The sequence below is a fragment of the Pelophylax lessonae genome (genome assembly GCF_965119305.1).
Source record: "Pelophylax lessonae genome assembly, chromosome: 1".
Lineage (NCBI taxonomy): Eukaryota > Metazoa > Chordata > Amphibia > Anura > Ranidae > Pelophylax > Pelophylax lessonae.
The window spans coordinates 435,966,598-435,984,205 of record NC_138768.1 but is presented as its reverse complement, the minus strand read 5'-3'; the positions used below and the strand labels follow the sequence as shown (position 1 = coordinate 435,984,205).

Sequence of the window (17,608 nt, the reverse complement as noted above, 5' to 3'; positions counted from 1 at the left end):
CCCACTGGTGTCAGTAGTTTTTATTTTTTGGTATTTTAATTGTATTATTATTTATCATTTTATTTAATTTTTTTACAATGTCACTGACTATGACTCTGTCCATTCAGAAAAGGAAGGAGCTGGTAAATTACATATTTACCAACCCCTTCCTGGCATCCCCTGCAGCAGCCGGCAGGAGAGCGGAGGGAGCACAGTGTGGGGGGGGGGGGCTCCAGGGGAGCTCACAGGGGCCCAGAGACAGCAGAACACAAGTGAACTGGATAGGAAGAGTGGCGGGGGCAGCATACAGAGGAACCAATCTCCTCAATTTTCCTCCTGCAGCTACAGGAGGAAAAAGGAGGACAGTGATTTCTCTATGTGCTGCCCCTGCCACCCCTCCTATCCAGGTGTGCAGTGGAGTCGCAAAGGCCCCCAAGAGCATGGGGCCCGGTTGCAATTGCAACCCCTACAACCCCTGTAGTTACGCCCCTGCCTAAACCTGCAGGCATCATCCCGGTATAACCACTCAAAGTCCAACGACATACCAGTAGGTTGCAGGTCCTTGTTGGGCATATATTGTAATGTTCTTTTTTTTCATGCAGCCTGTGGACTGAATGAAAAGAGAACCTAACTGATTCCTCCATTCACATTGATCGATGTGGATGAAGAAATATCTGCCAGAAAGTGTGTCCACCCACTTCTAGTCCACCCACTTCTAATGATGGACCTACATGCAATGTTCTTTTTGGGCTGAATGAAAAAAAAAAGAACATAACATATTCCTCCATTCTCATCAAACGATGTGGATGAAGAAATCTATGTCAAGAAAAGTGTAAAAAAATATATGGCGAAGCATTGGGGAAATCTGCCCTCTGTGTCCACCCTATCCGCCACACTCTCAGTTTTTTTTTTTTTTTAACTGCAGCAATGAAATTGCCTCCTACAGGGCTGCAATCATTGATTTTTACGTATATGCTGGAAGCAAATTCTGTTGCTGCCAGGACGAAGAGATCGGTGCTGCAGCTGATGGACTTACCTGCAAAGCAAACAATGGGTAATAATAAAACACAGTAATAATAAAACATTACAATATAATAATATACAGTGCAGTAAAACGGCGGTATCTGCAAAGCAAACTATGGTTAATAATAAAAAACACAGTAACATCAAAACATTACAGTATAATACAGTACAGTAAAACAGGAGAATGGCGGTATCTGCAAAACAAACCATGGTTAAAAATGAAAAACCGTAACAATAAAACATTACAGTATAGCAGTATATTATAAAGTACAGTAGAACAGTAAGAACAGAAAAATAACTCCATAAAAACGACAACTATTTTTGGCTTTTTTATTTTGTTAGATTTTTTTTTTTTTCACTTTTTTTTTTGTAACTGTAAAAAAACTTTAAATGTTCTAGGCTAGGGTCTCTCAAAATGTAATAGCAATCTAACATCTTTAGAGACCCTGTGTGAAAGTGTGCCCTAGACTGTGCTCTGCTGTACCCTATACTAATACTCCACTAGTGTGTGGTAGTGACAGAAACAGTCCCCGATGCAGAGACCAAGTTGGCCAGAACAGGAGGGACATAAATAGCGGGTTTCACACCTATATCCTCGTTGGCAAGGGTCAATTTAGGATTTGCGGCGATAAATTGATCTGCATATAAATTGCTTTGGTCCACAATAGATCTGTGCAGATCTTCCGTGGAAAAACTGCTCATAAAAACCAAGGGGAGTAAAATCCGCTGTTTCCATCTGAATTCCGGGTTGGCCAGTGAATGGGAGAAGTACGGACACTGCAGAGGTGGTGGGCGCCCAATCAGGATTTGCAAGCACATCAGGAAGGACACTATGGGCTCTACAGGCCTGTCTTTAAAATCTTGGTGGCTGCTGGACACTACTTGTGCTAGCCACCGCACCAGATTGAACTGCACTTATGGGACTCTCCTCACCACCAAGTGTTACTGCAGTGCTGGTTTGTCTACGACAAGGACATACTAGGCTGCTGGTGCTCGCCAGTTCACCAGAAGGTTGAGCGGCACTAGTACCAACACTCTGCTGCATACGAGAACTATGCAATTGTTGCACCTCAACAACCTGGGAACGGGGTCAGGTACATCTGACCCTAGCAGACACCACTCCGTTGTCAGAGCTATCTGTCAGGGTGCTGCTGCTCTCTACAGGTTTGAATACTGATTCAGAAGACACTGAGGCTTCCCCATCGCTCTAATCTGTCATGCTCAGCATCATGTAGGCATCTTCACTAGTGTATTTGTACAAATGTGTTTGGACGTTTTGGCCAATAAATTTATAGGTACTTAGTGAGACTCACAGGTAAAAAAAAAATCACCTGGTTGTTAGGGACTGTTTGAACCGCTATAAAAAATTTAACTGCTAGCGCTAGCAGAGATCAGGCCTAATGTTTTGTGTGCTGTGTATCGGAAGTGACAGTGATCTACAGATACTACACTTCTTGGGGGCTAAAGGCAAGTAGGTGCTGGCAGGTGTCGGAGCTGATTCGTTTTGGGAACACTATACTATCATATTGGGGACGCTGGTATAATTCTGATCTGATCAAAGATATTAATCCTTTCAGACACTATACTAGTTATGGAGGTGTTTAGTGTATTTGTGTTGCTGTAAAATTGTTAAATTGTATTACTGAATATGTGGCGTGCTAAAGGACCTCACCTATGACACTAATACAGTGAACAGAAAAAAGATCAGTACACTGTACTAATGAAACTATGACAGGGCAGTGAAGGGGTTAACTGGGGGTGATCAGGGGGTTAACTTTATTATGGCGGGTACCCTAAACCTATCTGGGACTGCTGCTAACTGCCGCTGACAATAATTGATGTCACCGGTGACACTAAAACAGTGATCCGTAAAATATCTGTACTTAGTGACACTGTGACAAGGAGTGAAAGGGTTAACTGGGGGGGAGGGGGGGTAATCAAGGGGTTAATTGTGCCTTACTGTGTGTACTGGTGTCAGTGTAGTGCTTGTACTTACTATCTGATGTGATCTCTTCACGCTGGAACTGAAAAGGGCTCCAGGAGAGGCAATCACGTAATTTCCTCAGAACCGATCAGCAGGTTCAGGCCAATGATCCGATCACCGCTGGGTCAGCGGGCGTGCACGCTCCCGATGTACAGGTACGTCAATTCACGCAGCCGTGCCACCTTGCCGCAGTAAATATGCGATGGGTGGTCAGCAACTCGTTAAAATCCAGTGATTCACAAATGGTTTTATTATAATGATCACATATATCTGATAAGTCTTTAAAAATATGGCCATTTGGATCTGTTGAAGTGAACATGGTGGAGTTGGACAGTATGTTTGAAAATGCCATGTAACTGATTTCCACTACATTAAAATCTATTATTCTTTAGTGTTCTGGCTAGCAAGAAATGGAGTAACAGGCACATTTATAGGTACACTGTTTTGCTGAGCTTGGGTTGGCAGCGAAATATGCTGTGAAACTTAGAACTGAGGTGGTAGCCATTAAAGGAGAAGTGTGATAAATAGAAAAAAAAAATCTATATATACTTCACTCCCATTATACCCCCCCCCCCCCCCGCCAGCTCTAAGCCTGGTCACATGACCATTGATCGTTCTGGTCTCGGTCAGGTCTCAGCAGAGAGCGAAGAGTGTCAGTCACGGCTGTCTGCTCTGCCTCTTCAGTGCTCATTGGAGCGCTGGGCTGGGGAGTGGGGCAGGAGCAGCTGGCTCAGGCTCTCAGCAGCGGGCTAAAGCCAGCCATTGACCGTTCGAATCTCAGCCAGTTCAACGGGGACCAGCTGAGATTCGAACCATGTATGGGCAGGCCTGTCACTTTTTTTTCATAAGATTATTGCCAGCGGCTATAATCACTGTGTGTTATCCTAGCCAGCTCCCCCTTCCCCGAGAACACAATAGCTCTGCGGGAGGGATCCCCCCATCCCCCATCAACACTGACTGTGTTAATGAGGGTATCAAGCATTTTTTTTCCTTTCTTGCAACCAGTGGTTGCAGGAAAGAAAATCACACCATCTACGGCCAGCTTAACCACTTGCCGACCACTATACATATACACGCTCCCTCCCGCTACTCGCTGGTGTTTCTCTGGCTTCCATTTCCGACTTTTTTTTTATTTATTTTTTTTTATCTTTTGCTATTAAAGGTAAAGAAGAGATTTGAGGTCTTTTTGACCCCAGATCTTATAAAGAGGACCTGTCATCCTTATTTCTATTAGAAGAGATATTTAAATTCCTTGTAATAGGAATAAAAGTGATCAAAAAAAAATTAGGGGACAGTGTAAAAATAAAGATGGAAAAATAATAATAAAAAAAATTAAGCGCCCCCCCCCCCCTCTCCGTGCTAGCGCACGGAAGGGAGCGCATATGTAAGTGACGCACGCATATGTAAACTGTATTTGAATCACACATGTGAGGTATCGCAGCGAACATTAGTGGGAGAGCAATAATTCTAGCGCTAGACCTCCTCTGTAACTCTAAACGGGTAAACTGTAAAGGCGTTTATAATGTCGCCTATGGAGATGGAAGTATCATAGTTTGTCCCCGTTCTACAAGAAATTTTAAAGCGTGGCATTAGGTATCTATTTACTTGGCGTAACATTAGCTTTTACATTTTACAAAAAAATTGAGGTAACTATTGTGTTTTTTTGAATTCATTAAAGTGTATTTTTGAGCAAATACCATGTGACCTAAAATATTGCAACGATCACCATTTAATTCCCTAGGGTCTACTGTTGTGATCCTTCCGGAGCCTGTAGTGGCTCTGTGATGTCAGCCAACAGTTGGCTTTAGCCTGCTGTCAACTGACTGCCTCCTGTGACCCATAAGTATGGCCAAAAAAAGCTTTGGCAATACTTCACGTTGGAGCCAAAGATGGTAACTCGGGGACATTTCCTGCATCAATGAAGCTGAATAGGGAAATGTGGGACAGCAGGAAGCTGTGAAAAAGTCAGCAGTTAACCACTTATATAGATATACTGCGGCAGGCTGGCTCTCCTGCGCAAACCGCTGTATGAGTACAGAGGCTCGCGGGAGTGGGTCTCGGGCACGCGGGCGTGCCCGCTCTCTAGCCCTGCAGCTAAGGAGTGGGACTGGCGGCCGTGATGGCCACCGGGAACCCGGCGATCGCTGCAGGGACTGACAGAAGGTGGTGTGTCGTTGTAAACACGGCACACCGCTCATCTGTCACTAATTGAAACAGGGCTCCTGTTTTCCTGTTATTTCAGAACACAGGAGCCCTGTTTCCATCCACCAAGTCTGGCCCCCACACAGTTAGAATCACCCCCCTAGGTACACATTTAACCCATTGATCGCCCCTGGTGTTAACCCCTTCCCTGCCAGTGTTATTACAGTAACAGTGCATATTTTTAGCACTGATTACTGTAGTAATGTCACCAGTCCCCCCCAAAAGTGTCAAAAATGTCAGGGGCTCGATTTGTCCACAGCAATGTCACAGTCCCACTACAAAATCACAGATCGCCGCCATTACCAGTAAAAAAATAAATAAAAATGACATAAATCTTTCCCCTAGGTTGTAGACGCGATAACTTTTGCGCAGACCAATCGAGATACACTTATTGGGATTTTTTTAACCAAAAATATATGGCAAAATACAAATTGGCTAAAAATGCAGAAAAATTTAGATTTTTAAATTTATTTTTTATTGGGAATGTTATATAGCAGCAAGTGAAAAATACTTATTTTTCAAAATTGTCGTTTATAGCGCATAATCAAAAAACTGCAGAGGTGATCAAATACCACCAAAAGAAAGCCCTGTTTGTGGGGAAAAAAAGGACATCAATTTTATTTGGGTACAGCGTTGCATGACCACACAGTTATCAGTTAAAAAAAATGCAGTGCCGAATCGCAGAAAATGGCCTGGTCATTAGGGGGGCAAATCCTTCCGGTCCAGAAGTGGTTAATTAAAAATATATTTGATTGTTTGGTTATCTCAAAATGTCTGCTTTAATAAGCTTGTAACTGTGTAACTTGTCTCATTTTCTTCTGATTCTCTTGGGCAAGGAACAGACACTTTTCTGGTGTATAATCTAAACGGTGTGTCTCAATTTTTTTTTAAAAATCAAACAAAAATGTTTAGTTCATCTGTACTATAGGTCAGTGGTCCTCAACCCTGGTCCTCAGGGCCCACTAACAGGCCAGGTTTGCAAGATAACTGAAATACATCCCAGGTGATATAATTTGCTGCTCAGTGATTGCAGAATTCTAATCTGCATCTCCCCAAGGTAATACTTAAAATCTGGCCTTTAAGGCCCCTTTCACACAGGCGGACCGTTCAGATCCGCCTGTTTTTTTGGCGGATCTGAACTGTCCCCTCATGCATCTCTATGGGGCATCGGATGTCAGCAGAGACATGTCCGCTACACCCGATCAGATCCGTCAAATCTGGACGGATGGAAACCCTATTTTCCATCTGTCCAGTGGATGGGATCGGATGAGAACGGGCCGACAGTCCGTTCCCATCCGATTCCCCCATAGAGATGTATGGGGATCTGACAGCTGTGTCTCCGCACACAGTGCGGAGAACAGCGGTCATTCTCCTGCTCAGCTGGGGATCGGCGGATCGATCCCCCGCTGAGAAAAATGGAGTCCGTCCGACGGACATCCTGTGTGAAAGAGCCCTTAGTGTGCCCTGATGACCGGAGTTGAGGACCACTGCTATAGGTGGTGAAGGCTACACATCACAGGAATGGGCTAAAAGAAAGGCGTGGGATGTGGTGGGCCATAGCTTTTGAACATAGGAGCTAGCCACCACTTGCCTAATACAGCCTAGTGGGCTTAGAGCATTCTGGTTCCCGAGTAGGGTAAATACTGTACAAGTACTTACAGATATCTGCTCTGGCATTTTAATTGCAATTCTGTAAGATAACTCACCACAGTTTGGTGTTTGAAGAAAAGCCTGTTGCTATGACAGGAGTATACAGTATATTCATGCAAGCCAGCATCACAGGTTGTTGAAAGACATGGCAAAGGTCATAACCTTGGTCAATGATTGATGTTTTGGAAGCAGTGCCAGTCTCAAAATAGCACCAGCACTCATGATATATGCCTCAGCTGTCTTCGGCTTCCCCATCCCTCTCTAAATGTGTATATTTCTTTTTCATTTAGGAATGTGTGGCAAATTACAATTATAAAAACGTAATGACTGTTTGCAAATTTTCTTGGGTTTCCAGATTACATGGGGTTCTAGATATAAATGCTAATCTGTTATTTTCAGAGGCTCCGCAGTGAACCAGGAAGACTTGTACCAGGCACTGGTCAGTGGACAGATTGCAGCTGCTGGATTAGATGTTACTACGCCTGAACCACTGCCAACAACTCACCCATTGCTGAGTCTGAAGAATTGCGGTACTGTTTTAAACCTTTCACCAATTATTATTATTTTATTTTAAAGAGATCCATGTATTGAACTGTTACTCTGAAAGTGTAAAAAAATAATATGCTTACAAACCCGTCTGATTTAAACGTGCTAATAGTGAATAACTTTATTTTTAATTCTCAAACAATCTGTAAAGAATTATCAGATACAATTAGGCAAATCATCAAATACTAATGCTGAATATATCCATGTAGATCTGTCCGATGCTCAGAGAACTGCAGAAGGATACAGATGGGCTTGATTAATAAACTTTGGTTCTGCCTGAATACTGTATATTTTAGGCAAATTGTAAACAAATTGAATTATGCCTAATTTGCAGATTGATTCCCTAATCCCCCCAAAAAACCTGTAAATGTAAAAAATTAATTTCAACAACATTATTTCTAGAAGATTGTTTTAATGTGTTGTATGCATTGTATTTACATATACACTTAAAGACCAGGCCTTTTCTGACACTTTTTATTTACAACTATTTACAACTAAAAATCTGTATTTTTTGCTAGAAAATTACTTAGAACCCCAAACAATATTATATATTACCAATATAACCAATTTTTTGATGATATGCAAAGTAAATAGATACCTAAGATATCACGCTTTAAAATTGTGTGCGCTCGTAAAATGGCGACAAACGACAACGCTTTAACCACTTGCCGACCGCATTACGTATGTGTGTGTGTGTATGTATATAATATATATATATATATATATGTATGTGTGTGTATGTATGTATATATATATGTGTATATATATATAAAATATATGTGTGTGTATATATTTCGGTTTGCAAGTGGTTTACCGAGATTATGGCTGAAAATATCAGCCATTACCCCGGTATTCTTTTTTTTTTTTTTTCAACTGTCAGCTGGCTCTCTTGAAAGCATTCTGAGAAAGTCATGAGCCGTTGAAACGCTTTCAGAAGTGGCAGGAGGGGACATCCCTTCCACTACCACTGCTTATCGGGGTCTCATTTTTGTCGGCTTGCCCAAGAAACAATCCGACGGTGTGGCCGGCTGATCCCAATAAAAGCCTAGACTTTTTGCTCACCTGACATCACTTCCGGTCCAGGGTGGATGTGAACAATTTATTTTTTTTTTTTTTAAGGCAAAAGATCAATTTATTTATTTTTTTTAACTTTTGCTTTTAAAGGTAAAGAAGAGATTTGGGGTCTTTTTGACCCCAGATCTCCCACTAAAGAGGACCTGTCATCCTTATTTCTATTACAAGTGATGTTTACATTCCTTGTAATTGGAATACAAGTGATAAAAACAATTAAAAGGGACAGTGTAAAAATATAAAATAAGAAAAAAAAAAGTAAAGCCCCCCCATAATCCCTATGTGTTTATGCGCAGAAGTGAATGCATGCGTTAGTCACGTACACATGTAAACCGTGTTCTCACCACACGTGAGGTATCGCTGCAAAAGTTAGAGCGAGAGCAATAATTCTCAGTGACTCTAAACAGGTAACCTGTAAAAGCATTTAAAGTGTCGCCTATGGAGTTTAAGTACCATAGTTTGTGGCCATTCCACGAGCATGCGCAATTTTAAAGCGTGACATTAGGTATCTATTTACTCTGCATCACATCATCTTTCATATTATACAAAAAAATGGGGTATATATGGGGTTTTGTTTTATTATTCATTAAAATGTATTTTTTTCCAAAAAAGTTTCGTTTGAAAAATGACTGCGCAAATACCGTTTGACATAAAGAATTGCAACGATCGCCATTTTGGGTGAATATAAGTAATTTCTAGCAAAATATATTGATCCAAACTTGTAAACAAAAAGTGCCAGAAAAGGCTTGGTCTTTAAACTGGTAACCTGTAAAGGCTTTTAACCACTTGGAGTAACACAGGAGGTCTGGCGCTCGTGGCAATACCTTACAAATGTGGTGCGATTTTCTGTTTACGTATGCGCGCACGAGCACAGGGTCACTTGTAAAAAAAAAAAATGTTTTTAACACTTTTACATTTTAAAAAAAAAAATCACTTTTATTGCAGCTACACCGAATGTGAATATCCCTTGTAACAGCAATAGGCAGTGACAGGTACTCTTTATGGAGAGATCTGGGGTCTATTAGACCTCCGATGTTTCCTATGCTCTGAAAGCATCTGATCACTCCAAGATCGGTGTGTTCAGATGCTTTTGCCAATTTAAAAATGGTGCCTTTTACATCCGGAAAACCGAAAGGGACCTTCCAGTCCTCCACAATCTCTTTGGTATGCCAGCAGAATTGTGGGCTTTCATTTCGGGCTCGCTGCTAGGAGGGGAGATCCCGGTTATGTAGGGAGCTATCCCTCCCTTCACAACCGGGATCTTCCCCCTCGGCGACAAGCCCAGAATAAAAGACGGCACAGAAACTGAACTAGTACATAAAGTAATTTGACACTCCCAGCACAGGAGGTTATGACGTGCAAGGAGTAAGAGCGGACTGTGTCTGTGCTACGGAGTCTACTCTTCCTGGAGTGGTTTAATTCCTTACCAAGTTAAAAGGGAAATTGCACGTGAATAAAATTAGGAGGGGAAAAAGATTTTAGACTTACCAGTAAAATCTGTTACCTGGAGTAGAGCACAGGACACAAACTTTAAATCCTTAAGACTGGGTTATATGCAACTATGTTCAGGTGAATGGACACTGGCAAATCAGAAATGCTGCATGGACATCCCCTTTATAACACCACCTACTCTGAGCTAGCCTTGGTTTTGTAGCAGGTAACCGGAAGATAATAAGAACATAGGGGGAGGGTCTTGTATCCTGTAGGTTAATTCAAGAAACGGATTTTACTGGTAAGTCACACATCCTACTTTCCTGAACAGAAATTACAGAATGCAGGTTTCTTAAAATGATTATGACTAGTACATCCAAATGCAGTCCACCTGAGTGGTGGGCAACATGGCAATAATGCCAAAAGGCCCATTAACAAAAATAAGTCTGAGAGGCAAATCTGAGAAATCAAAGCCTGTTACTGAAAAGCCCAAGAAGCCTGAACAGTTTTGGTAGAATGTGCTTACGGTGGGAAAGAAGAACCCCCTCATGCTGTTTAATGGGAGGCTGCTTGGCATCATGTCACAACTTAAATATGAGCAAACTATGGTCTTAAATGTGGGATTAGTCTTTTAATGATAAATTGTTGAATCCACCTAGCAATGGTGGAGTGAGAATCGGGGGGAGAGCCTTGTGTGGAAGCTCGAGTGGATCGGATTCCCTAAAGGCAGCAGTAGCTGAAAGGTAAACTCTCAGCATGCGCTCCAGGTTCAGACCTATTAGAGAAATTTCCTTGAGATATTTCAGAGCAAGACATGGGGAAGGAAGAACAATATGCTGATAAAGGTGGAAAGCAGAAACCACCTTTGGGGAAAAAAAAGTCCTAAGTCTTCAACACAACACACTACAATGCTTTTGCCTATGACACACAATGAAAAAATAGGATTAAACATACCGCTTTCGGAGCTATCGTCTGATAATCTAATTATTATTGGAGAGTCGATCACGACAGTTAATGCGAAAATATCCAAAGGTACAAGTACCACAGGTCGCCAGGAAGAGAGGGAGAGGACCCCACCAGACTCACCACCCACTGATCAGGCACCGCAGCACCAGGCTATCTGCACACACATGCAGCGATCAGGAAGAGAAAATCCAGGAGTCAGCACCAGGGGATAAATAGGGGCTCCCACCACCGAAATCACCACCCATATATGCTTCACAGTCATGGCCGCTGCTATTAGCAATGAGAAACCACTAAAAAATGTCCGCCGAATCTACAGCACACAGGCTACAAGAAAATGGAGGCAGCTCCCGGGGGCCCAGATGGGGTCCCAAGAGCCCAGAAAATGACACCAGCAGGAAGGGGGGGAGCCTGGCAGGAGCTGCCACCAGGTACAACCCCCTCCCAAAAGCCAATCGTCAGGTCGCCGCCGGCGCGCCCCCCACCCCCATTGCCAGCTCCGCACCCCAGACCGACCTGAAAAGGTGGTATGGCCACCTCATTGGGAGGGGGAGGTAGGCAGATGAGGGAGGGGCCCATGTCCACCCCAAAACCCTCTAGGGGGAGAGGGGGGGACAGTTACTTACCATACCAGGAAGAGGGTGGGCACCGCTCCAGACAGAACCTCCTCTCCATCTCCTCGCAAGACATTTAACTTGCAGGCTGACCTAGTGCGGAGCTGAAACCTGAGAGTGCGTGCTGGCCAGAATGGGGTGACCACTGGATTTAAAAAATATCCAGCCCATCGCCCAATCCAGCAGTTGATTGTAGATTTTCCCAGGAAAAATAAAAAAATCCATTAAAAAGGAAAAAAAAATGTTTTCCAGGACCGAAGATCCCAGCAAGGAACTAGGTCCTTACTCCTGACTAGGCAGAAAAAAGAGTGCCTATAGCTGAGAGTGGGAGTATACCCCCGGAACTTCCCATAGGTGTAGTCAAGCTTTTTTTCCTGCCTAGTGTCCTAGCAGTATAACCAAATGGTTAAGATGATCAGGAGCTGTGTCTGTCAATGAACGATAGAGAAAGAACATTCAGGCTGAATTTTTAAGTAAGCTTATATTTGATTGTCTAGCATAACAATTGTCTGTATTGTTTGCCAATCTGAGCAGGCTTTGTATGCATTAATAGAATACACCGCTCAGGGCCAGCCTTAGGTGTTCAGGCGCCCTGTGCGAGCTAGTCCTGTGGCGCCCCCCCCCTCACCTGTTCACATTGGTGCGATGCTGGAAACCCTGCGAATTTGTGCGGGTTCCCGCATCACACCTGAATGGCAGACAGTACACACTGACATCTGCAAACCGTTGCGGGTGTCAATGTAAAGCTAAATGACAGCCTCAGATCGGTTTGCAGATCGCAGTGCAAACTGTGAAATTGTGCAGGAATCGGATCACATGGGTCTGAGCACCCATTATATCAGATTTCAGTGCGGACCAAAAAAGGGTCCTGTACTATACTGGTCCAAATCTGATGTGAATTAACCCATACAAACTTTGTGGCTGAATTTGCATCGCACAGACCGCTTGTGATCGGCGCAGTAATGCAGTGCGAATCACATGAGATGTCTGTGTTTGCACCAGTGTGAACCCAGTCTTAAACTACCATTTTTACTGTTGCAATGTGTTTTCTCTTATGCATGCCAGGATTACATGTACAGCACACCTGCCAACTGTCCCATTTTTGTAGGGACAGTCCCGGTAAATAGGTCCCTGTCCTGGGTAATTTAATTTGTCCCGGCTGTTTGTAAATGCCCGGCAGCCGGTGCCTGTAAAAAAAATGGTTGCGGGCCGACATAGTAACTGCGCATGCGCCGTTCCGACACCTGCCAGGCTTGGGAAAGCTCGTACAAGCTCGGTTTGGGGGCCAATCTCTGACAAGTAGAAGCATTCAAAGGAGAAAATGGAAGAGATAGGCAGAGGCACTTCCTGGAATTAAACAACAGGACTACAAGGACCATTGGAAACTTATTCTGCACCTGCTAACCTTCATCAAAAATAAACATAGGATTTATGAGTGCAAGGCTTTGCTTACAAAAATAATGGTATGCATTAAAACTTGGAAAAGCATATATTGAAAGAACCAATTTTAAATTACAATTTCAGCCTTAAGGGAGGGCAAATGTAACCAAAGTGTTTCCAATGAGCATGTGACACTTATGATATAATTCATTATATGTGCACCTCTCTTTTCAATTTCTTGGAATTCTCTCTTTATTGAGTAGATCCTATAATCTGATGACAAGTAGGTGTAGATTAATTATGTGGAGTGGGCGGAGCTTCAGTGAAGTGGGTGTGGTAAGTAATTGATAGCTGTGCTGCAAAGTGTCCCTGGAAATTTTTTTCAAATGTTGACAACTATGGTACAGTTCAGCAAAAGATTAAGAGGATGTAACTTTAGCTACATGCAAAACACTTGCAAGTCTATGCTTGTAGTTTGTAAAAATATTGTTTCATGTACAAGGTTAACCATCTGAAAATGTATCATTTTCTTTGTTCTACAATTCATCCAGTGTTTCTGTTCCTGCAGTTATCTTGCCACACATTGGAAGTGCCACGTATAGTACAAGGAATACCATGTCTGTGCTGGCAGTAAATAATCTACTGAGAGGCTTGGCTGGGCAGGAGATGCCAAGTGAACTTAAGCTCTGAAGACGTGAGCTGGATACAAACATCATACCATGCCTGTACTTTGTGCTGGATAATTCATAGTTCTATCACTCGGTAAACCCATTGTTTTGTAGTTCTGAATAATAAAAAAAATAAAACTACAGTTATCTTTTTACTACATTGTGTATATACCAATTTGTTCATATATTTTAATCTGAAACCTAGACTACTGAACACCTGCCATCCCCCAAAACTTCACTTGTGGCATATATCACTGCAGGCTTAATAACACTACTGGCTCTTGACGTTTGGAAAATCCTCCACCTTTTTGTACATCTTTAACCACTTCCACCCCGCCCACCGCACATTTACTGTGGCACTCAGGCGCTCCTGGGCAAAGTGACGTAGTACTACGTCGCTCGCTCAGGAGACTCTAGGGGGCCACTCGCAATCTCCCGCAGCAGAGAGAGAAGGACAGACGGCTGATGTAAACACAGCCGTCAGTCATTCTCCCTGAAGTGATCACAGAGGCTATGTGATCCTGCTATATAGGACCGCATGTCTCTGTGATAACTTCATAAGCCACGCCCCCTGACAGTTAGAATCACGCCCCTAGGGACACATTTAACCCCTTGATCACCAGTACAGTTAACCCCTTCCCTGCCAGTGTCATTTTTACAGTAACAGTGCATATTTTTAGCACTGATTACTGTAGTAATGTCACTGGTACCCTCAAAAGTGTCAAATATGTCAATTATGGGTCCGATCTGTCTGCCGCAATGTCAGTCCCGCAAAAAAAAAAAAAAAAACGCAGATCGCCACCATTACTAGTAAAAAAAAAAAAAACAATAAAAATGACATAAATCTTTCCTGTAGTTAGTAAATGTAATAACTTTTGCGCAAATCAATCAAAATACGCTTATTGCGATTTTTTTTTTTTTTTATACCAAAAATATGTAGTAGAAAACAAATTGGCCTAAAATGTTAAAAAATTTAGATTTTTACATTTTTTTTTTGAGAATTTCATATAAAAAAATGTGAAAAATATTTTTTCAAAATTGTCGCTCTTTTTTTGTTTATAGCACAAAAAAATAAAAATTGCACAGGTGATCAAATACCACCAAAAGAAAGCTCTATTTGTGGGAAAAAAAAGGACGTCAATTTAGTTTGGGTACAGCGTCACACGTCCGCGCAATTGTCCGTTAAAAACACGCAGTGCCGAATCGCAAAATAGGGCCTGGTCATTGAGCAGCCAAATCCTCCAGGGCTAAAGTGGTTAAGGACCGGAAGGTTTTACCCCCTTAATGACCAGGCCATTTTTCTGCTATACAGCACTGCATTATTTTAACTGACATTTTTTTTTCCCACAAACAGAGCTTTCTTTTGGTTGTATTTGATCACCTCTACGGTTTTTATTTTTTGCGCTATAAACAAAAACAGAGCCACAATTCTGAAAAATAAGGCCCCTTTCACAAGGGCCCTCCGTATGTCCGTATATCACTCCATCCGTTTGCGGGTGATATACGGACATAATGCATGTCAATGGGATTGCGGATGTCAGCGGATGACCATCCACTGACATTCGATTTGCGTCCTTTCAGTTCTGTTCCGTTTTTTTGGATCGGAACAGAACCCTATTTTTTCTTCCGTTTGAAAAACGGAAAGGACGCAAAATCGGATGTCAGCGGTGTCATCCGCTGACATCCGCAATCCCATAGACATACATTATGTCCACATATCATCCGCAAACGGATGGGATGATATGCGGACATACGGACCGGATGACACAAATGTCATTCGTGTCCGTGAAAAAAAAAAAAGTGCCGGAGCTGATGGCAATACGGTTCGCTCCGTGTGAAAGGGGCCTAAAATGTATTTTACTTTCCTATAAAACCTATTCAATAAAAAAAAAAAAAAAATTAAAAAATCTATTTTTTTTCATCAATTTAGGCCAATTTGTATTCTGCCACATATTTTTGGTAAAAAATCCCAATAAGTATATTTTGATTGGTTTGCGCAAAAGTTATCGCATGTACAAACTAGGGGGATAGATTTGTCATTTTTAATTTATTTTTTTACTAGTAATGGCGGCGATCCACGATTTTTATCAGGACTGCAACATTGTGGGTGACAGATCGGACCCCTAAATTACACTTTTGAGGGGACCAGTGACAAATAGTGAGTCTGACTTCCTAAAAGACTCCGTAGCTGCAAGGTACACCCTAATTGCCCGGTCCAAATCCAAGGCATGCAAAGCAATTTCCTTTGGATGTGTTGGTCTGGGACACAGGGAAGGCAACAAAATGTCTTCATTCAAATGAAAATCAGAGACAACCTGAGAAAGGACAGGGGTGAAGAACTACCTAATCCCTGTGAACCACCAGTAAGGGGAACGACAGAATAATGCCGCCAATTCCAACACCCTGCGCGCAGAGGTGAAAGCCCTCGAATAGGCCAACTTCTGGGACAGCGTAAGCAGGGGAATCTCCCGAAGCTCCTCAAAAAGAGGCTTTTGGAGCACTGAAAGCACCAAATCGTGATCCCTAGGCGGCAACAGAGACCGCACTGGAGGTGTCAAGTGCCTAACTCCCTGAAGAAAAGAAAAGAAAAGTACGCACCAGGGAGTATGTGGCCAAGAGCCATTGAAATAAGAACGCTAAGGTCGACACATGACCCTTGATAGTACTCAAGGCCAGTTTCTGCTCAACCCCCTGTTGAAGGAAGGTCAAGATCCAAGCCATTGAACAAGAGCGAGGATGAACCCCAAGAGACTCACACCACGCAATGTACATCTTCTACGTACGATGGTAGATCTTCCTAGAAGTAGGTTTCCTAGCTTATAACAGCGTTGGAAACATGGACTCAGACCTCTATCCATCAGCACCTGGCATTCAACAGCCAAGCCGTCAAAGCCAGCGACTGTAAAGCAGGATGAAAGATTGGGCCTTGGGACAGCAGATCCTCCCTGAGAGGAAACTTTCCAAAGAACGTCAGTAACCAGTCACACCAGATTGGTGTACCAAGCCCAGCGAGGCCAGTCCGGGGCCACTAAGATGACCGGAATCCCTACTGCCTCAATCCTGCGTAGAAGTCTTGGCAGAAGCTTGAGAGGAGGGAAGGCGTAAATCAGGCGTAAATCAGATGATACTGACCCCATGGGGCCCCCTTACTACAGTAATCAGTGCTAAAAACTTGCACTGTTACTGTACTAATGATACTGGCAGGGAAGGGGTTAACACCAGGGCCTTGTTTACATAGGCAGACCGCCGTTTGGTCACCATGGGGAGAGATTGCAAGTGTCTGGCGGACATCGCATCCGCCGTCCCTGCTGATTGACACCCCTGCTGGCCAATCGGCGCGTGTGCGTGCGCCTCCACTGTCTATTACACAAAGCGATGTACAGGTGTGTAATAGAGCCGACCTGCCATAAAACTATGGCGGCTGGTCGGCAAGTGGTTCAGCTTGATCACAATCGTGTGTGCATGTAATGAGATCTCCTTTCTAAGGTTGCAGTAGCCTGTCAACAAATTTAAATGTACAGTACATTTTCTGGGTGAACTTACTCCTCAGTGCGTGCATCAAAAACAAAATACCAGACAAAACTGCATAACTATAATGAAGTAAATATAACATTTTGCTTAAATAGGCGTAAACCATAGCTGAATGACATTCCATTTGCCAAGACATGTATGAAACAAATCCTGTTTTTGCTTTTTTTTTTTTTATACTATGTTGCTTCTGCTCATCTCTAGTAGCCACTTCCCTTCTACATCCATAGTTGCAATATAACTCAATTATCAAAAGCAGGTTAGAGGGGCCCTGCTAGTGAAAGCTTATAATCTAAATGGGAGGGGCAAGTGATACAGAAGGTAATAAATGAAGGATGAGCTGATGGGAGAAAGTAAAACTGTTTTTTGTACTTACTATAAAATCCTTTTCTCTGAAGTCCATTGACAGACACTTCTCCATATATTTTTAGACCATTGGGTTATGCTCCTCCCATCAGGCATAGGACACTAGGTAGGAAAAAGCTTTACCATGCCTATGGGGCTGTCCCTGCAGGCATAACCCCCTCCCCCCCCCCCCCCCACACACACACACACACTTTGCTACAGCT

General features: G+C 42.9%; 1 protein-coding gene across 1 annotated transcript in view; it reads left to right on the top strand.

The window, feature by feature from the left end:
• The window catches only part of GRHPR (glyoxylate and hydroxypyruvate reductase), a 51,858-nt gene extending 38,286 nt beyond the window's left edge, over positions 1-13,572 (top strand). Inside the window, exons 8-9 of the mRNA XM_082265256.1 lie at positions 7,238-7,368; positions 13,412-13,572. Coding sequence (XP_082121382.1) covers positions 7,238-7,368; positions 13,412-13,533 — 253 coding nt within the window. The 3' untranslated portion in view covers positions 13,534-13,572. The remainder of the gene's footprint in view (positions 1-7,237; positions 7,369-13,411) is intronic.
• Positions 13,573-17,608: the final 4,036 nt, after the last annotated feature.